The sequence below is a fragment of the Chiroxiphia lanceolata genome, chromosome 5, assembly GCF_009829145.1.
Source record: "Chiroxiphia lanceolata isolate bChiLan1 chromosome 5, bChiLan1.pri, whole genome shotgun sequence".
In the NCBI taxonomy this organism is placed as follows: Eukaryota; Metazoa; Chordata; class Aves; order Passeriformes; family Pipridae; genus Chiroxiphia; species Chiroxiphia lanceolata.
Window position 1 is genome coordinate 52,901,716 of NC_045641.1, and position 20,100 is coordinate 52,921,815.

Consider the following 20,100-nt stretch of genomic DNA (forward strand, 5'->3'; position numbering starts at 1 on the left):
AGGGCTTTGATGCTTTTGTGTGGTGCTGGCAGGAATATGCAGTCTGGGGGTTTTGAGACCTCCTGTAGCAGGGCATAGGTCTTTTTCCAGGGGCTTCAAACTATCCATAAAGACAATAGGGTGGAACTGTGGCCCTGTAAGGAATTTGTGTGCTGTTCCTGAGGTCTTCATGAGCTTTAACTAAACCTAGAGCTGGTAGAAAGAGAGAAATGCATTGGAGGCAGTGCAGGCGTGCAGGATGCTGCAAGGAAGAACTGTGTCTGTCTCCTGCCTGTTTGACAGACACAGATCTTGCAGTCTCCCAGGTACCTGGGTTGCAGCATCCTGGTGCTTTAGTGCTGCAGTCACTGCAAAGACCTCTGGCACCTGTCTTGACCTTTCATAGGTCCAATTTCTTCCTATGAGCTTGTGCTGTTTAGTTGCAGTCTTAATTTTGTTGTCGATGGCTGTATCTAAATACAGGATGTATAAGAATATCCAATGCCTGAGACTACTGGGTGGAATACAAGCAGCAGCAGCTATTCCCTTATAAGCAGGGCTAGCAATCCCATCCTGGCTAAACTGAACAATTCAGACCACTTGCAGATACCTCGCTGGTTAATTTTGCTCTCCACAGTAACACGATCTTTCCTAGAAACGCCTTCAGAGAGGCTTGCCTTGCTTCTGTGTGCAGTGAAATGGAAACAGTAACTTACTGTAAATGCCTGGTTCTGTCCCCATAGCTGAGTTGGGTGGTGTTTTGTTTCGAATCTTCCTCTCTTTTCAGAGCACTCTCCCAACTTTTTGGATGCAGCCTTCTAAGGGAAGGTCAGGCCTTTCTTCCTTTTTCTTAAAATTTTGAAACAAAGCATTACTTAAACTCCTCAAAACTATTCCAAAGAGGAGGTGTTCCTCCTCTGTGAGGGAGGGAGATCCTTTGATTAGTGTTCCCTTTCTCCTTGTTTTAATCCTGTTCTAATGGTGACTATTGCCTGCATGGGGATGTTTTGTCCCTCCAACATAAGTTATTTGACTAGGTTGGGACATCAGCTGTAGCCTGCCATCCTGTGCTGTTTATCTAGGCTGGGTATTTCTGGTAGGTTAGGTAGGATTTCTCACTTTTCATATGCTCTACAGTAGAGGTGTGACCACGGCTACCATGCAGGCATCTCAGGGTGGTCGTGTTTAGCAATAGTTAGCTTCATGAGAGCAGTGAGGAGGTTCATATATCAAAAGTGGGTTCCAGGGAGTCCTTGGTTAATGGCTTAGAAAACCTGTTATTTCAAGACATTTTTTAAAATTTATTTTTATGAATTGCACTCTGGTTATAGAGAGCTTTGGCATGTGGCCACATCCCATCCAGACTGTCTGTGGCTCATAAGAAGGTGGCAGTCAGCTACAGGGTGGATGTAAAAAGAAAAGCAAAGGTGTGTTGTTTTGTAGTGGAATGGCATTGGTTTATAGCAGGAATCACTCATGTTACATTTTATATGGAATTGCTTAATTGGGATGTTGAAAGGTTAGCTTTGATTTTGTTTTGATACGTTTCTACATTTTTTGCAGGCAAGTGTTTAGCACTTTGGTGTCTAATTAGAAGAAAAACCCTGAGAAATACTGATGTGTGTGGGAGAGATGAATAAAGGTAAAAGCAAGGAGGAAGGGTGAAAGCCCTGCAGGCTTTACTTCCTTGTGGAGATAGCAACCCTTGCAAGGGGAGTACCTCTATAATAAACTGTTACATGGGGATTTATTCTGGTAAAATTCAACAGTCATGACCTCTACTTTTCCCTTTTAAAATAGTAGTGAATGGGGCTTTGGAGACAGACACCCTCTTTGTCTTCAGAACATGTGCTGAGGCACTAACAGGCTGTCCCTGTCGTTATCGGAAGGAGCTTGTCATGGGTTGGAAATGGCTGGATCAATCTCTGTTGCCTTTCTGATCCTTGATACCTCTGAGGCAGTAGGGGAGCAACAGCATGATGACGATGATGTGCTTTGCATCACAGTCTTTCTGTCCTCTTAAGAACAGAATTAAATCTTTCACGTGTGTCTGGAATATTTGCCTCTGTTGGACTGGGTTCTCTTGCATCCATGTGAGGATTTATGGTAGAGAAATGGGAGATTCCAAAGGGCCAGAGTTCAGGGTGAGCCCTCAATGTGCACAGCGCTCATTTGGGGATATTCTAGCTGCAGGATGACTCACTGTCCATGTTTTTGTCAAGTTGATCGTATTAGGTGCAATTACTGCACTGGATACTCTTTGATCAGGGCTGCTTTTGAAGCGGTGTGTGCCAAGGAGACACGAGGGTTTGGTCTTTCTCCATCCCTTGGGGTGCCACTTTGGGATGCCCCTCAAAAGCAGAGGGAGCTAATGTTGTGCAAGTTGCCCTTGCAGCAGCACTCGAGGGGTTTTCGTTCCCTTTTATAGATGCCCTTTTGTTCCCCTCTGTTGCAGGGAGAAGAGTTTTCCAGGAGGGGGATGAAGAGACCAGACTTAATGGTCTTAAGAGTGGGTTTATTATTTTTTTTCTATTTTGTGAAGGAAGGACTGGGAGTTGTTTCTCTCTAACTGTTTCCAGATGGTGTTGCTGGAACACAAAGATTTCTAGTGTGTTTGGGATGGTGGCTCTGAGACCCCCAGCCCCCCTCCCCTCCCCAGCGCTTCCTGTGCAGCTCCACAGTCCTGCAGGCTTAATCAGAAGCAGTCCTGGCTGCTGAGGCACTCCTGAAGCCTGCCTTTGCTTCACCCTGTACCCCAAGCCCTGTACTCTCTCCCTCCTCCAGGCTTTTTAGCTCCTTGCCATTACAACTTCAGCCCTTGTGCCTGCCCCCATCGCTTCTCTCCTTTCTCTAGCTGGCTGTGGGCACTCACAGTGTTCTGGAGATGAAACTGCATTTGGCTAGACTGCTCGAGGAAGTTATATCTTTGGGCCAAGGGAAGATGGTTTGTAATGCAAACCTGGGAAAATAATTTCTGCAACTATGTAGGGCAGCTTATGCAATCGGGCCAGTGTGTCCAGGGCACAGAAAATTTCTCTCGCACCTATTTGCCTGCGGCACTTGGTATACAGCATAATTTTGTGCCTCTCGTTCTTTTTTGTGCCAATTTTCCTAAGAGCAGGGCAGGTTTAATTTTGTATCACAGCCTTTTCACACTCAAGCAACAAATTAGCTTCATTCTTTTCTTCTGAAGGAAATATGGTAACAATAATTTTGTTCTGGGAAGTAGGACTACTCTTCTTTTTAGCCTTTGAGCCTGTGAATATTTGTAAAATCAGCCAAGGAGTTTGTGATCAACTGACTTCCCCTCTGGATCTGTGGTCTGTCATCTCCCTTGTCCTGTTCTCTCCGGTATTCTCCATCCTGTTTTTTTAAGCAAACAGAAGCAATGAAGCTAGTTACTAAAGCATAACTCTGTAACCCTCTTCACCTTGTGAAAACTTGTAGCCATCATGTTTGAGCAAGCCGGATTTTCCTGTGTATGTTGCCCTCTAATGAATTTGCTTAGAGTGAATTACGTGTGAAATGCTTCCTCAGCCCCATGTAACAATTACGGCATGTGAAGGTGCCCCCAGTGCTGGATTTTTAAGCCTTGTTATGGCCCCTGTCCTGTTCCTGTAGAGTAAGAGTATAAACAAAGATGAACTGCCATTTTAAAATGCTTTGAAATGAGGGAAATCAATATTCTGTGCTATTGACTTCTATGCATGCAGTGTGTCCTTGTATTTGCTGGATCATAGACGTCACACTGTGCACAGTATTCCCAGGGGCTTTAACTTGCACTGGATCTGTTGTTGCCGACATAGGTCACGGACCAGCAGAGTCAGGCTGTATTTCCTTTATGCCTGGAGCAGTATGAGGATGCTGCCATATGTAGTCCAAAAAAAGTATATGTTTTGCACATTTAAATTACACTAAATTAATGAAATCCCACTTCTTTGAGAAGCTGAAAACACCCCTTGGCTGGTCTGGAAAATGAAAAACTTAGCTGGGGAAAAGCTGCTTCTGACCTCCAGAGAGCTACTTCCATTATTTGGGGAGGAAGGGGGAAAGTCAGGGAGGAGTCAGCATTGTTATAAAGAATCTCTGTAAAATACTTCAATTTTAGCTGAGGAAGTGCTTTCTGTGTATAAAAGTCCCCCTTCTCTCTACAGCATTAGACATCTGTTCTGTAACTTCATACGGACACTGTCAGCTTAAAGCCTGAGTATGTATTTGTAAACTTGTTGCATCCTGAATCTTTTAATAGATCTGAAGGTTTAAATACCACCTTTCTGTGTGGTTTGATCAGGTGTGTATTTGTCTATATTCCACTCTGCAGCCTCAGCTGTATCAGTCAGTTATTGTTTCTTTTATATACATAGAGTTTCATGGAAAAGAAGTGCCAGGAGGTTAGAATTGAGGAAATAGGTACTTTAAAATACAGAAAATTGCACTGACATATTTGGGTGGTGTCACTGGGGCTCTGTTCAGCAGGGACACAACCATCCCAAAGTTGCCCGGTTCTGTCTGGCTACCTTGTGGGCTTCCTTAGCTGACTGCTCCAGACTATTCAAACTCTGGTTGGGGCAGGAGGCTATTTTTATTAATCTGACATCACCTTCCTTTCTTGTCTTTACTGTGTCACTGGGCTTCCCGCCCGGGGAGCCTCTGGCAGGCCTGGCCTCCCTCCAGCGGGCTCTGCTGGGGTCCTGCTCTGTAACGACGGCCAAGCGGAAGACCTGCAGTTCCACGGTGGGTTTTGGGCTGCCTGGGGCCGTGAGTACCATGTCCCTGCAGCAGAGCTGGGTGTCCAGCTTTGCAGAGCTGAGAGGCCAGTGTGGGCACCTGTGACGGTGACCCCCTTGTGCTATGGGGCTGGAGTCGGTGAGAGGCTGGAGGTGGAGAGCTACATTCACTGGAGCCCTGTGAGGCACTGGGGACCTGGCAGCACAGGAGCTCTCCTGCCCCGTGCATCCAACATCGTACTGGCTTCTGCAGAAAACATGATATTTTTAGGATACGGGGAAGCCTGGAGTGGGGTGGAGGGGGCCAGGCTGGAGGCTGCTGTCACTGCAGCAACAGGGCCAGAATTCCAGGAAGGAAGAGGAACCGGATGAACCTCCATCCTGGCCTCTGCCAGGATCCAGAGCGAGGAGCCTGTGGGCGCTTCTCTGCTCTCATGGGCACGGCCACCGGCATCAGGCCCCCCTCAGCCAGCGCCCTGCACTGGCAGCTGCAACCCTGGTTTTCTGTCCCTCAAGAAGTGGCCTCAGTCATTCGGGCGCGTGTCGGAAGCCAAGGCTGTGCTAGCCAGCGTGTGTCTCCCCAGCCATCAAGGGCAACCATGCACAGTGTACTTGGTGTGGTGCTTTTTATCAAAATCTCAAGCTTCTAGTCCCTAAATACACTGAAAAAAGAAAAAAATTAGTGTTTGTAAGGAGTAAAATGTAAGTCCTGTTACCTGCATCCAGAAAATTGTACAGGCTGTTGATGTCAGGGCATTAACAAGGAAGTGGATAAATGGAAGACCTTTACTAGATGAGGTCTGCTCATCTGGAAACTGGCCAAAGCCATGAAGCAAGTTTAATTGAAAGTGAAGACAGCTGAAGGGAAGCGTCCCACACTATAGACACAGTTATTGGGATCGCAGAGTGATTAGCAAGAGCTGTATATCGAATTAGGATAAGTATTGAGGGAAAAGGGTAACATTAAGATCCATTTAAAAACTACTTAGTTCAGTTTTCCATTAATAATTGGTAATTCACCCTCAGATGCTGCTTTCTCCCATTAATTTTATCCAAAACAATTTGGGGTAGGAGACAGCACACACAATTGAGAAGGCAGACTGAACACATCAGATACACTTAGACAAAGAAATGGTTATTTCTTTTTTGTTTATATGCAACAGTTTGTGCAAGTAAGGGTCTGATGAAAAATTGCCCATTTTCTTGGTAACTGATAATAAGATCAAGGTGTTTACAGTTTTACTAGTGCTCTGCCACAGTTGAAGTGCTAAAAAGCCTTTTTCGAGACAATCCCCCCCTCACCCCGCCTTCCCTCAGCACAGGATTTCTGTCTTTCCTGGTATGCAAGAAGTAAAACAAAAAAGATGGTGAAACCACTGGGCTGTGATGAACAGCGCTGGGATTTCTGTCTGGCTCATGAGCTTTACTTTTTCGCAACTGTCACTTTCAGATTAATAGCTTCGTTGCCAGTGTTTCCAGCCTTTTTTTTTTTTTTTCTGTGAACATCTTATTCACTGTGTTCTAGAAAAGTGGCTTCTGTTTGTCTAGTACAAGTCTCTGATAAATGTGTAGCTTGTGCTATCTCATCACATCAAAATCCCATTTTGCTTTTGGAAGGAACAAATAATTTCTTGTTGCCTTTTATTTCATTGCTCTGTGTAGTCCGGGGTTTCTGGCTTTCTGGTGCAGGGACTCTCCCTTGTCACTTCTGTCCAAGCCACCAGGCTGCTGCACTCTCGGGGGCGGTCAGAGCAGAGACACATGAATTGCTCTCATGAGTTTTGCTTCTGCTGTTCAGAACCCGTCAGGCCGTCGTGAAACTTGAAAGAACTACATTTACTTCACTTTTCCTGGCATTGTCAGGAAAGCAAGAATGCTGCAGATCCAGGGAAGAGATTGCTTGGGCATGTTTCTGAGGTTATCTTTGCAACTGAAAGGACTCAACACTTCAAGTGGAAGCTTGGAATTCATTGTCTTGCTAGGGAAATGTGGATGAACTCACTAAGCTAGTGGTTCCTACCAGCAGAGTTTTAATCTGCAGGCTTTAGGTTTAGTTTGGGTGTAAAGAAACAATAGCTAATCAGGCTTCAGTGATTGTTGCATCTGGCAAAATGGCAAGTTGTGATGTAAAATTAATTTGTTCTGCGGTCAGGTTAGTCAAAGAGGATTATTGCCTCTTTAAGCTAAAAGTTAGTTTTAATTTTGTGCGAAGGGTAAGAGGACTTTCATTATGTGTTAGGGCCGTGACATTTTCTCTAGAGGAATGACTCTACTCCAGACCTTTGTGGCCTTTCATAAGTTAATACCACCTGCAGATCTGATCACTTCTTACTGGTGTCCAGGTTTATTGATAGTTCCTTACATTTTTAAGATGTGTCTCATTCAGCAACTTTTAAAATTTATCAAGTTGACAGATGTCAAAATCCCAACAACCTCAAAGCCTGGCTGTTCTGCTAGTGCAGGAGCGTCTCCTTTGTGCCTCAGTCATCTGCAAATGGCTGTGCCGTGTTTACCTTTGACCTGAGGCAGTACCTGTGACTTGCAATAGTAAGGGCTGCCACAAAGTGCAAGTGCCAGTGGGAAAGAACTCGTGTTAGCAAGGCTGGGAAATGAAGGAACAGGAAAAATTTGAAATAAAGGGGTGGGGGTTAAAGGCCTAGTGAATTTAACTGAGTTGTGGCTTTCGTCCTGTTAAATCCAATTGGCCTGCACAGAGACTATCACTGGGGTACAGTCGCACATAGGATGTGGTCGCACATCCTATGGAAGTGTGGAAGCCCATGTGTGAGATCATTGATACGGTTTGAATAAAATCCCCATGTGTGTTGTAGAAAGCTGATTTACGGTTTCAGCTTCTAGTTTTATTCTCTCCACTCTAAAGAAAATCTCAAGTACCTGAGAAATGCCTTTCAGTGGTAAACAAAGTAATGAAACATCCCGGTGTCAGTTTGATTTGATTTTGCAGGCTAGCGCTGCCTAACTCAATTTCTTTATGAATGTCTGGTTGCATGTTGGCATCGAGAGAGAATGTAATTGGCAGGAGGGAGCTGCACAGAAGAGATGGAGTTATCTGGGGATTCCCTCTTGCATCAGGCCATCAGGCTGCTGCCAGAAGGCAGGGTCCCTCCATGTTTGTGGGCAAGGTGTTTATCTGTGTCAAACCTCCCTCTCTCTTTTTCACTTCCATTTTGTGAGATTAGTTTTGTGCTTGTAAAGTCAGAGGAGGAGATTGAGCTGTATCCCCAGCCTCTGCTGCCTTAGGTTGCCTACTAGCAGGGGTTTTCTGTCTGGATGTTGCTGGACTGTGCTGTTCCAGTTGCAGGAGTTTAACGCTTTCATTTCTTGCTCTGTTTAATTTTCAACAAAAGCAAACTCCGTATGGAATAATCATGCAGCAGGCCCCAGATTCACCATTAGTGACCTGTAAAATTGGCAGCACTGGAGATTATTGGCAGGAGACGGTTTCCCCAGGCGCTTCCTGCCTTCTCTTGGAGAGTTAAGTTCAATTAGAGCAATGATACGCACAGCAGGGATTTTGCAAAGAGTCCAGTACTTGATGGTAGCATTGCTGTATGAAAGACGAAGAGATATCTTTGGCCTTTTTGTGACCTTAATGCTCCAGCTGCTGCCCTCTTTCTAACCTCTGCTATCTCCAAACTCTTGCTTTCCTAATGTAACCCTCTTTCACCTCTTCTTTTACCTTCTGATGCAGCCATATCTCTCAGACATTTTTAATCTGCAGTTTGTGGGGTTTGTTTTCCAAAAAGCGAAGTGGAGATTGTGAATGTGGGGTTTTTTTCCTCCATTTGATTTTTCTTGTTTCTTGCTGACCTCTCATGTATTGTGGACTGCTCTAAGATCTCTGTAATCATCTTTCTTTTCCTTTTCACACTCTTCTGATTTGCTTTTACTTATGAAACTCTACTGTTTATAGATGTAGATGCATCCAGATTCTTTGACTTCAGGAAATCCCATAAAGTTCGGTGTTATCTCTTTTCTGCCAAAGCCTCGTGGTGACAGTCGCTTTTATTAGTCCTCAATGTGAAGAACATTATCCTCAAAATAATGATTTCTTTTTTCCCTTTTTTCATTATAACTTTCAACTTGCATTCACTGCCCATGTCTTTAGTACTCGTAAGGGCAACATGTCCATTCGTACATCATTCTCTGTGTGGAAATCTTTCTGGTTTACAAGGTGTTGAGAGACTGGCACATGAGCATGTCTGAGGTACTGACCTTGTAGGTGTGTGTACAAGTATTGTTAAAAGCATACCTGAAATAGTCTTTCAGGAGAAGACCATCTCTCTTGATACATTTTTTTGTTTGGATATTTATGACACGTAGACAAAAGTTGGTAAACTATATTTTGTTGGAGAGACAATCACAGTGCTTCTTAGGTGTACTTACATTGGGGGAGCAAAGAACTAACCGTGTGTGGTGTTGCTTATTCTTTAATTAAGTTCTTAGTTAAAGCCCAAAAGCTTTGAGTGGTGCTATAGTTGACAGTCACCACTTGCTTTGTCCAACTTCTGTGTCTTTCCTTCTGTTTCTGAATTATTTGCAGAGTTTTGTGCTTAACCTGCTTGCTGGCTATTGGTATTTGAGAAGAATGTACTCGCAGGGTGGTCAGCCTAATTAATCACTGTTAATCCCCAAAAACCGACTGCCAGAAGTTTTGTTGTCCTTGAAGCTCTCATACTGTGCGTGCTACTGTAGCTTTAGCATGAGAACATGAGGAGAGGCTGGATGTTTCCTGGCAAGTTTCCATGGAGAATCCCCTGGGCAGGCGTGAGGTAAAGAGGAAGAGAGGGAGGATGGATACAAACTTAAAATAGCAATGCTAGTTCCTGCACTGAAATATTAGCACCTTACTTTTCACCAGAAGTTGTGTTAAAGCGTTTTGTGTAAACTGTGAAATTGTGCCAGTGGCCACATGCCCCGTGTAGGGCAGCACACCTCTCTCTGGTAGGAGCTGGCCTGTTTCACTCAAATGTCCCCACACAAAACCCAAAACATCTCAACAAAATCTTTCTGACAGCGATTGTACATCTCAGTCAGCTTCATGCCCAGAATGTATTTGCTTTGGACAATTTGAGGTTGTTTCGCTGTGTTTTGTCAGAGTCTTCCCCTTGGGCCTCTTTTCTCTCAACCTTCCCTTCCCCAAGAGCTGCTGGAGAAAGTGCAGGACTGACTTAGGAGTTCCTCCTTACAAGTCCCGACAGGAGATAGGAACAGACTTAAAAAGTGATCATGGAGGGTGGCTGTTTCCTTTCCTTCTCCTCTTCGTGTTCTGCTGGGAGTTGCTTGTGAACGCACAGGGGTACCAGGGTGGAATTTATATAGGCTTTGTCTAGTTTAATTTGTCCTCCACCTCGAGACAAAGATGCACGCCTGGGGCATGTGTGAGTGCCCTTTCCCCATTCCACATAGGATGTGTTGGAGGGAGAGTAACCGAAAATAAATTAAGAAACAGAAATAAACGTTTAGGAAGTATCATGAAGTATGTTTATCTTAATCCTCACTGCACTGCTAAAATAGTGACTAGTCTGGGAATTTCGTGGAGAAATTCCAGAAGTTTTGGAGGCTCATATATTTCCTGCAGAGCAGAATGATGGAGCTGCCAATATCACAAAATGTGAAGGCTCAGAGTCCCTTCTGGGTTGAAGAAATAAAGCCTAGAGGATTGATTTCCTGTTGGGAGTGTTGAGGTATTGCACAGGCTTACCAGGGTGCTTGAAGTTACACTGACTGCTTTTTAAGTTCATGTTAAACTATGAGTATAGTTTTGAAAAGGACAAAAATGACACTTTTATGTCTGATGTTTAGGGAAGCATTTCTTCAAGACTAGACGAGGTGGGCGATAGCTTCTGTAGTTTTGTGTTCAGTTTTGTTCAGTTTTCACGAGGGTAAATGTGTTTGCACTGAAAAATTCTTCAGAAAATAACAAAATTTATACACAACTGATATTACAGAGGGTAAGATAGGATTAGTTTATGCTTATTTTATGGCCTTGATTTTTTTTTTTTTCTGCACAATTTGGCACACGCAGTTGAAAATAAATTTTAGGTGTATTGGCTTACCTGGAAAAAAGAAAGTTGGCAGAATACTTTAGCTCATTCTTCTCCCATTTCATGCAGGTTCTTGTCTTTGGCCGAGTTAACACAGACATTTATTTACTTGCTTTCTATTCCTTGTAACCCCTACGTTCACTCTGTTTTCTTGTCTTGCAGAACGAGCCTCTGACTTCAGGTTATCATGGATATCCAGCAAGAGACAATCAAGTAAGTGTCTGATTGCAGTAAATGTGTGTGTACATACGTCTCCGTACACTTATGAATGTTTTGTCTGACAGCTTCCTGGCTGTCGTGTTATGGAGAGGAAATAGTTTTGTTCTGTTGTGGAATGTTTCTGGAGACATATGTGATAAATTGAATGGGTTTCTTTGGCCTCCAACAGTATGTGGCAAGGTGCCTGATGAGTGGTTAAATATCATCCACATTACCAACAGTCCAGGAAATTCTTTATCCTTAAAAACGTCAAAACTTAGAATCTCTGTCCTAAGTTCCTGTTTTATCTCCTCAGTGTTAATGAATGTAGATGTTCAGTGCCAGTGCATGCTTGACCTTGTTTTATACTTATTGCTGTAATTCTGGCATCTGGGAAGCAAAACAACACTGAGTTTTTGTAAGGGTCTGCTTTGCTGGTGGAGTAGGGAATGACATGTCCTGTTGGGTTGTTTCTAGTATCTGTAAACTTGTCTTGCCTTCCTTTCAAGTCCTGCAGGGCCCCTGCCCCTTGCTCTTATTCAGGATGTTCTCCTTCTACAGCAGTAAAAATGACACTGTTCAGTGCACTGCATCTGTAAGCATTCTCTTGGCTCCTGACAGAAGACAGAGAAATCCCAGTTGATGAATTTGCGCGATGGAAGGAGGAGATGCTTTGGAACAAATGAAATTTAATGGTTGTGAGATACAACTGTCACACATTAAATCTCCCTTCTTAGAAGGAAGTTTTTTCCAGTGCTCTGCAGCGCTACTGCAAAGCAGAGTATGAACCAGCGTAGCAGGAAATTAATATGCACGGAAAATCAATAATGCAGCACATTTCAGTAATGAGCAAATAACAAAACCAAAATCAAATTCTTTAATACTCTCAGGTACTGCTATATAAAGAAAGTGATTTTCATCATCTCTTGATGAGGTCTGGGTATATGTAACAGCTTAATGGGAGATGTTTTTATGAAGGAAGTGCAGCATAGTGCAGCCTCAGCAACTGAAGAGCTCCAACCTTTGGTGCCTGGTACGTGTGTGTGAGTTCCCATATAGGAGGAAATTGTTCAGAATGTCTGCTGGGATATATTAAACTGCTAACTAACACAAATAAATACTACGCACGGGGATGCTGGGAGAGCTGTGTTCCTACTCTATCCAGGCTAAGTAAGGTAAACTAAATTGAGAGGCAGAGCCAGTCTCAGATCCTTAAAGTGGTTCATATTTGCTTTTGGCTTTCCCAGTCTGGTGGCACCCTCTGCACCCTGTTTTGTGCTTCATTTTACCTACCCATTTAGGGATGTTCTATTTTGGTATGTACCAGTATGTCCCACTTCACAGATTTCCTCTTTCTCATCCTGTAAGAACTCTTCTGATTTGAAAGTCCAGAACTGCTGTTACTGGCAGGTCACCAGATCAGCAGAGATGGGCACAGAAAGCTGTACAACAGCCAGGGCGTGAAATGAGAATTACAGCCTGGGCAGCCGTGTAAGGCTCTGTATGGATGAACACAGGGAATAATGAATGTTAGCAAGTATGTGTATTTAAGATGGCAGGTAGCTTTATGGAATTTTCTTGGAGGACAAACAGCTTCAGTTTAACTTGTGTGTTTTCATTTAGCAAATACTTGTAAAAATATTTTTGGCTGGTTTGTTGTTGTTGGGTTTTTTGTTTGTTTTGTTTTTTTCTTCCTACTCTTGACAACATTTTGATCTGTGGTAAGTGTTTGTCCTTCTGTCTTGCTTGTGTCCCTGAAGCAGCTTAAATTCAGATCTGATTTTCACTAATGAGGTTTCAAGGCTTTTAGCTAATCTGATTGGGAGCCTCTAACTTGATAGCAGCAGAAAAAGAAGTCTTCCGTTGCCACAGGCTCGGGCTGGTGTGGGAGAGTCAGGAATGGCTGATCCATCACCTGCCTTTTTGCACTGGGAAAGGAGGAAGTGGTGTCAGAATATGTGTAGGGATCCTCACCCTGTAACAGAGCAATTATGAGATGCAGGAGCAATTGTGTTGGATTTGAGCTGGTGAGGGTAAGTCAATGTGTCTTGCTGTTTCCCGTTGCAGTTCTTTATTGTAAATACTTGGACTGTGCTTTTTTCCAGAGTGTTTTCTTAAGGAGAAGTAGCAAAGCAGAGCTTATTTTTAGGGCTTTTCATCCGGTGACCACAGTAGTCCTGCCAGAAATTCTGTGGATGTAACTTGCCCTTTCTTTCACTTTATGTAGCATCCTACTCCTTCCCTTGTTTGAATGTCCTTTTCGTTCCTTCAGGCTCTAAATGCCGTTAATTGCTGTCTGCAAACCTTTCACTATGCTGTTTTTACACCCCCTAGTGGTTAAATCATACCCAGATGGTTCTTTTGGATTTTCTTCCTGCCAATGGAAATGTGTGATTGGTTTGAGTCCTTGCTTTGGCCATTTGGGAATGCTTAGCTCTCCAGTATGGAGTTTTTTTTATCTTCTCCTAAGTATTTAAGATTTCTGTTGTCATCATGCATGGGCAGCAGCACTGAAGCATATGAGATGGGGTTCATATTGAGGCTGTTTCTCTCATAATTCTGGTGTTATGTGATTGCTTTATGATAAACCCAAAGCTTTGGGTTGTTGCACAGCCTTCTTGTTCCTCACCTGCCCTGCCAAAGCACTGGCTTACTGGACTTTTGTGGTGATAGGCCCTGGGGAGCATGTGTGCTAAATCATTATTGTGTAAGTTTACCTAAAAAGAGGCTTTCTGTTGCTGAAGTGTTGCATTACTGGATCTATCTTGCAGCTGTGTCAGGATCTGGAGAGCCCTCTGGGACTGTTCTCAAGAATTCAAGGTTTGCTCTGGGGATGTCTAATGCATGCTCAGGAATGGGAGATGCCCTTCCTTCTCCCCAGAACTAGGCTGATGGTAGGGACAAAGCCCTCTGTAAAAAGGGAAAATAAGGGAAGTGCTAGTGTAACATTGCTAACTGAGATGAGAACCAAGTCTTTTGGTGAGGAGAGCTTATTCTCTGGGGACTATTCAACTATTCAGTTCTTCATCTCTCTGTTGGTTCTGCCAGCAAAGTGGTATTTCTTTTTTTGTAATGCGAGTGCCTGCCTAAAATGCAGTGAACCAAGACTTCCTTGCTTCATTTCCCAGGCTGTGACAAACAACTCTGAGGTACTGTGAGTTGGTCTCAATAGGGAAAATGAGTGGTACAGCTATCCTGATATACTTTTACATACAGACAAACTCATCAAGTGTACATCCGCTGCTTCCAAAAAGCTATTCCACGCTGACTGTGCCAGCTCATTTTGTATATAGCCAAGACCTATGTTGTATTGCTCTAGTGCTTTTTATGTCCAACTGTATTAGACATGATATCTGAGATTTGTTAGAGTGATGAATACTGGCACTTATGTGGCAGAATTTGGCAGCTGCACAGAATAATTTTGTTCCCCAACAGGAAGCAAAATGAGCAAGAACACCTTGTTTAGCTGCCACTGAAGGGAAGAGAGGAGGAGAGAGAGTTTATGGAAGCAGGAGGTAATTGCATACATTAGAACTGGGTCAGGATGTTAGAGCTATTATACCTCTTCTGTTATGGAAAGTGATCCTCAGCTATCACAACCGGTTAGGATATTGGTTTGAAGCCTCTTTTAAAAGCTTGTACTTCTGAGTACAATTCTTAAATCAAACTGGGCCATTGGCTTGCTGCTAATGTGGTGGAAACATCGTTACCTATCACAAGTGACACTTCCTTCAACAGCTTAATTTCAGTGACTGGTTTTCCATCTGAGCACTCACCAAGTCTGACCTGTTGTTCTCGTGTGTGTAGATGAGACTGCAGCCCAAAGTAGTGTGGGTGCCCATGGCAACTGCTAGGAACACCTTTATCAGTATCCCCTCAGTTTGAGTTCAAGCTTAAGGTGAAATGCTGTTAAATCCTCTGCAATTGTCAGGCTGTTCCCCTGGGTCTTTACTCACTTGCTGCTTTGGGATATCTGTTGGGGCATCATAGGCTGCAGGAGGATGCATGTGCTCACTTCCCTGGGGCTGCAAGCTGGTCTGGGGGAGCTGAACTGCAGTGGTGGCAGTCTGTGAGAACAGGAAGCCTCTCCTATTGCTTTTTTCCCCCTGTTTGTTTTTTTTTTGCCCAGTCCCTCCAGATGCGGGGAGTTCGGCAAGGAAGCCCTTCATCCTGAGATGTGAAGGGGGTGTGTGAGCTCCCACAGGGAGGCAGGACAGCAGGTCACCAGGCTTCCGTTGGAGCTGGATGCACAGAGGCACTGCTGCTCACATTGGTGGTCTCTGCGGCAAGCAGCAGGGATCTCGGCACAGAGTTCAGAGGGGGAAGCCTCTGTCCTTGCTGCTCTGTGGAGTCTGAGACCCCTTCACCTATCTTCCTCTTCCCTGTCCTGTGGATGAAGTGTGAATTGGGATATTGTCACCACTTGATTAGCAGCTGAGAGGTTCAGCATGGATTAGGATACCCACAAAAAATTCTCTTGGTTTCATATCGCCAGACTGACATGCTCTTGCATGAAGCAAGACATGCTCCCTCCAGGAGGGACCCAGAGGAAAATGGTTTGGGCACTTGTTGTTTTTACTTGTACCATGATAGCACCAGCCACAGTCCCTCCTATTTGTGGAACAAAGACTTCCTGTCTCAAGAGTTTAAATCTAAATAGTGTTCCTGACAAGTGTTTTGGTCTTTAATTTGTTTTTCTGCTTGTCACTATGAAAATCCCTCTAGTGTGTAAGTTAACTGGCTCATTAGCCCCTGAGATGGTGGCAGTGGAAGTGTTAAGTTGTTCAGGACCTATAAAGGAGGGTGATTTGTGGATTTTTGGTATGTTTGTTACTTACACTCTTAGTTTGAAGAGTGTATTTGACACAAATTTTTAAACTGGGGGACAGACAGAAGTTCTAGAGAGACTTAAATAAAATTTTGACACCTTACTCCTCGAGTAAATAGCTAGGACAGAAATCAGGAAGCATGTGAGGTCCTCTATAAAATGAAGAAGACCAGGCTTGATGTTCCTAGTGCTTTTAAGGAGTGCCTCTTTGCTTGAAAGCAATCAAACCAAAATTTGTGATGAGACCATCCCAATGATGGTCTAAACATCTTCCTTATGTTCAAAATGAGGTGAATTAGGGTAAGGTTGCCAAATCTGCTGTGTCCTGGCTCCTACAGCCTCTCTTCAGACAAGCAATGTAATGTTTTCACACTGTACTAGACAGGACCGAAGGGATATTCTATTACTGACCTAACTGCAGTGTCCCATAGAAAATAACAAGCTTCATTTCAGAGAATGTGGTCTGGGCAAAAATGTCCACCATGTTCAGGAGATGGGAAGCATCTGTGAGGCAGCTGCACACAGAGGGGTTCGAAGGTGTGTAGTGGGGTAACTACTGGGGATGTTACTGCTTCACTAAGCTGTGAGAAGTGTGGGAGAGTTCAGATGTGCTTATGGAAAGCCATTTAACACTGCAGAAGAGGAGGAGCTTGAGAGATCCTCTACTGCATTGCATCCCACACTACTTAGAACTCTCAGCACATTCAAAGGTAAGAAAGTGTTGATAGAGTGGAAGAGAGTTAAGTTAAAGCAGTGTAAATTGTGACATCTTGAGAAGGAAAACAGAGAACAGAATGTACGGATTGAAGCTGAAATAATTAAGGATGAATTGGAAGAGGACAGGTAAGATCCACTGAGACTAATCTAGTGATATGTCTTCTGTAAATCCAGAACCATCTTGGCCAGACACTTGGTTGATCACTTGAAGCACAAAGAAGTGGTTCCTTGTTTTCTCAAGGCCAAACTATATCCAGAAGAAGCTACAGGAAGATACAGCAAGTGGGATTAGAAAAAAATTGTAAAACATATACCGCTAAATAATTTAACTTGATATAAACCTGGTTTCTGAAATTTCCCTCTGAACCAAGTCTCTCTGCTTATATTGGCCACATTCCCCTAAATCTCTCCTTTCCTTTATTTAGCTGATTTCGTAGCATCAAAATCCATAAATAATACAGGAAACATGATGCCTTGCAGTTGACACAGGTCTTGCAAACAGATCACTCTGGCTGTATATTTGTTCTTCTTTTCTCTCATGTCTGCTGCCTTCGTAGCCTTTCCTTACAGAGCCCTGAATACCTTCCATAAACAATCCAGCATCCATACCGATGCATGCCTGTCTCCTAATCAATAACAAGAGAGAATAAGTAACCATGTGGAGAAAAGTTGTATGAGGAGAGGTAGTTAAGGAGTGCATCTAATTCAGATACATGGGAAGACTTCCTGACAGTAAGCTCCTTAAGTCCTATAAACAGCTTCTCAAGGGAAGTAACAAATACCTTGCTGATGAATAGTCTGGCCAAAGCTCTGGGGTTATAAGGCGTTGGCAGGAAATGGGCTGGATGATGTAATACGAATTCCTTTCATGTTTGAGTCCTCTGATTCAAGCAATTTCTCATCTCTGCTTGGGGTTAAAGAGGAGATGTGAGTCATCCTTTGAAGGGACCAGGACTCCACGTTTTCTCATGTGATGTGAGCACTGGAGTGTTACCCAGTGTCTGCAAGAGTCTTGGAGACTCCCAAGACCCTCAGTTCCTTTGGCAAGAGGGACAGCATCTTGTTTAGATTTTTCCTGCTGAATGATTATGCTAGAGTGTGGCGCGTGTTAGAAGTAGTCTGCAAAAGGATCAGCTGGAGGACCAAAACCAAATGGTGCAGAGAAAACAGCCTGTTGATGGATATGATATCCTATTGAGGGTATGAAAGCAGCTATTCTGGGTCAGACAGAAGGTCTCTGCCTTCCAGTGTTCTGGCTTTGACAGTGTCTAATAGCAAGTACTTAAAGCAGAGGGAGCACGGCCAAGATTCAGTGATACTTCCCCTCCTCTGTGCTCTTCAAGCAATCCTGTGGCTTTGGGATTTCCTGGCCATAGATTTTTATTCTTTTTTTTTTTTTCAAGTCACCTGTGATAGATTTTTTCTTTATTGAATTTGTCTAAATGGTTTCTGAGCCTGTCTAGATCTTTGGCATCCGCAACATCCTGTGGCAACAAGTCCCTGCTTTAGGTATGTTTTATGGGGAAAAAGTTCTTCTGTGCAGCTCTTAACTTGAAACCAAAGTGCTTTTGAAGCTCTGGGTGAGGGGGGCTTGGGGTCCTCAGCTTGCACAGCTGCACTGTCACCGCATGAGTGCGGGTTTTCTTCTTGGAAAGGGTTTTCTTTCTTGGAAGAAAAACCCACAAAACCAAACCAAACGAAATCACAGAAGAAAATTTAAGCAGCTTATGTGAACTTTGTATATATTTTTTTCCTGAATAATACCTGCACAGCTGTTGTTTCTAGGTACCCATAAGTGCCCCAGCGCGTTGCTGGTGGACAGCCTGGGCTCCTGGAGCGTCGTCTGCGGCCTCCGTGCCCTGCCCTGCCCTGCCGTGTAAGCGGGAGGGCCCCGGGAGGTGCGGGGGCCGAGTGCGGGTGCGCGGGGCAGCCCTGCGGGCCGGGGCGGCGCTGGCGCTGGGCTGCCGGGAGAGGGCAGCCGGCGCACGGCCACCGCTCCCCGCCCCGCCCGCCCTCAGACCCGCGTCCCGCTGCCGCCGGGGCTGCCCTGGCGCAGCCCTCCCGCCGGGCTGTAGGGCGGGAAGGGCTGAAGCAGCAGGGAGAGAGGGGAGAGGTGGTTCGGCCTCTTGGCGTCCCGCGAGCGTTTTGGGGGTGACTCCTCATGTGTTCTGTTCTGGACAAGGGAAGTTTTGTTCAGAGGGTTGGGGAGAGGATGGGTCACTGCCTGAACCCAGCACGGGCAGCATCCAGGGAGGGCACAGACAGCCCCTCCACGGGAGCTGCGTTGATATTTCGTTCTTCCGAGTCATGGTGGAAAAGGTTTCCATTATGCAGGTCTTTAATCTGTTCCAAAATGTCTCAGGGTGAGCAGAAGGGACACACAGGAGGGATGTTTGAGAAGGAGTGCTCCTGATGGAGCTGCTTTTAGAGGGGAGCCTGAGCAGGCGATCTCTAGGCTTTCCTGGCTTGGGCAGGCTCCTGGCCCGAGCTGGTTTGATCAGGAGGCACGGTGCTGCACGGCATTGCTGCTGCTCAGAGGGCACTGCAGGATGGTCACCTCCTTCAAGCCCACAGAGGCTGTGCTGGAGTGGTGGGTTTTCTCCAGTGTATATTCCACACATCATGAAATCTCACAGCTTTCAAGCGAATGGAGTGTGTGTGTGTGTGTGTGTGTGTGTGTGTGTGTGTGTGTGTGTGTGTGCACGCACGCGCACATGTGTATGTGTGAATAAATATTATTCTCCCATCCTAATTTTCTTTTTAAAGGAGGCTGGAAATGCCAAGAAACTCAACGGGTCAGTGTAGATACAGAACCTGGGAAGATGCTGAAAAACATCAGATGCTTATGGTCAGATCCTTTACTAAAGGAAATTAAGGCAACAACAGACATACACTGCTAATTTTTAAGGGCCAATCATGTCAGATCAATTTAGTTTTTTCCTTTGACATGGCAGCAGGCCTGGCAGATGGAGAAAGCTACTGGCTTTGGACCCAGTCCCACATGACCTTTACATAAACTAGGCAAATGAAAGGTGAAATTAAGAAGGGGCTGAGTGCCTCATTGGAAAACCGTATGTGGAGCAATTATATCATGCTTGTCTCTGCGTGTGTGATCTGGAGTCTTAACATGGTCTGGCCTGGCTGCTCTGCTGTTCTGTACTGCTCATCAAACATCAGGGTAATAAAACAGTGACTGAATATGTGTATGTGCAAGGGCTGGTAGCCTTTGGAAGGTAGGATTAGATGTCAGAAAGATCACAGTGAATTGCAGAAATGGCCTGAAATCCAACAATGTGAAATTAAACAAAACCGAACTGTATTAACAAAAGGAACTGTATATGCAGTATAAAATGGAGACTTTACTGGCTAACAAGGAATATCCAAGGAAAGATCTGGGGTAATAGGAAATAACAGACTGACTATTTGGTGCTGTTTTTTGTGATCTTAAAAACCTGGAATGCATTTCCAGGTGTGTCACATAACTGCAGAAGGTAGTTATTGTTTACAGCTTGGTACAGAAAGGAGAGCACTGTACCTACTTTTAGCACTTCAGGAAATACAAAGGCAGAATCTGAAAATAGTC

At 44.4% G+C, this 20,100-nt stretch overlaps 1 protein-coding gene across 5 annotated transcripts in view; it reads left to right on the forward strand.

The window, feature by feature from the left end:
* RBFOX2 (RNA binding fox-1 homolog 2) overlaps positions 1 to 20,100 on the forward strand; it is a 173,552-nt gene that overhangs the window by 24,576 nt on the left and 128,876 nt on the right. For all 5 annotated transcript variants that reach the window (XR_004357380.1, XR_004357377.1, XM_032689497.1 and 2 more), the window contains exon 2: positions 10,937 to 10,987. Coding sequence is in view for 3 of the 5 variants with exons in the window: in XM_032689497.1 (XP_032545388.1) it covers positions 10,937 to 10,987 (51 nt within the window). In the remaining 2 variants the exon portion in view is untranslated. The remainder of the gene's footprint in view (positions 1 to 10,936; positions 10,988 to 20,100) is intronic.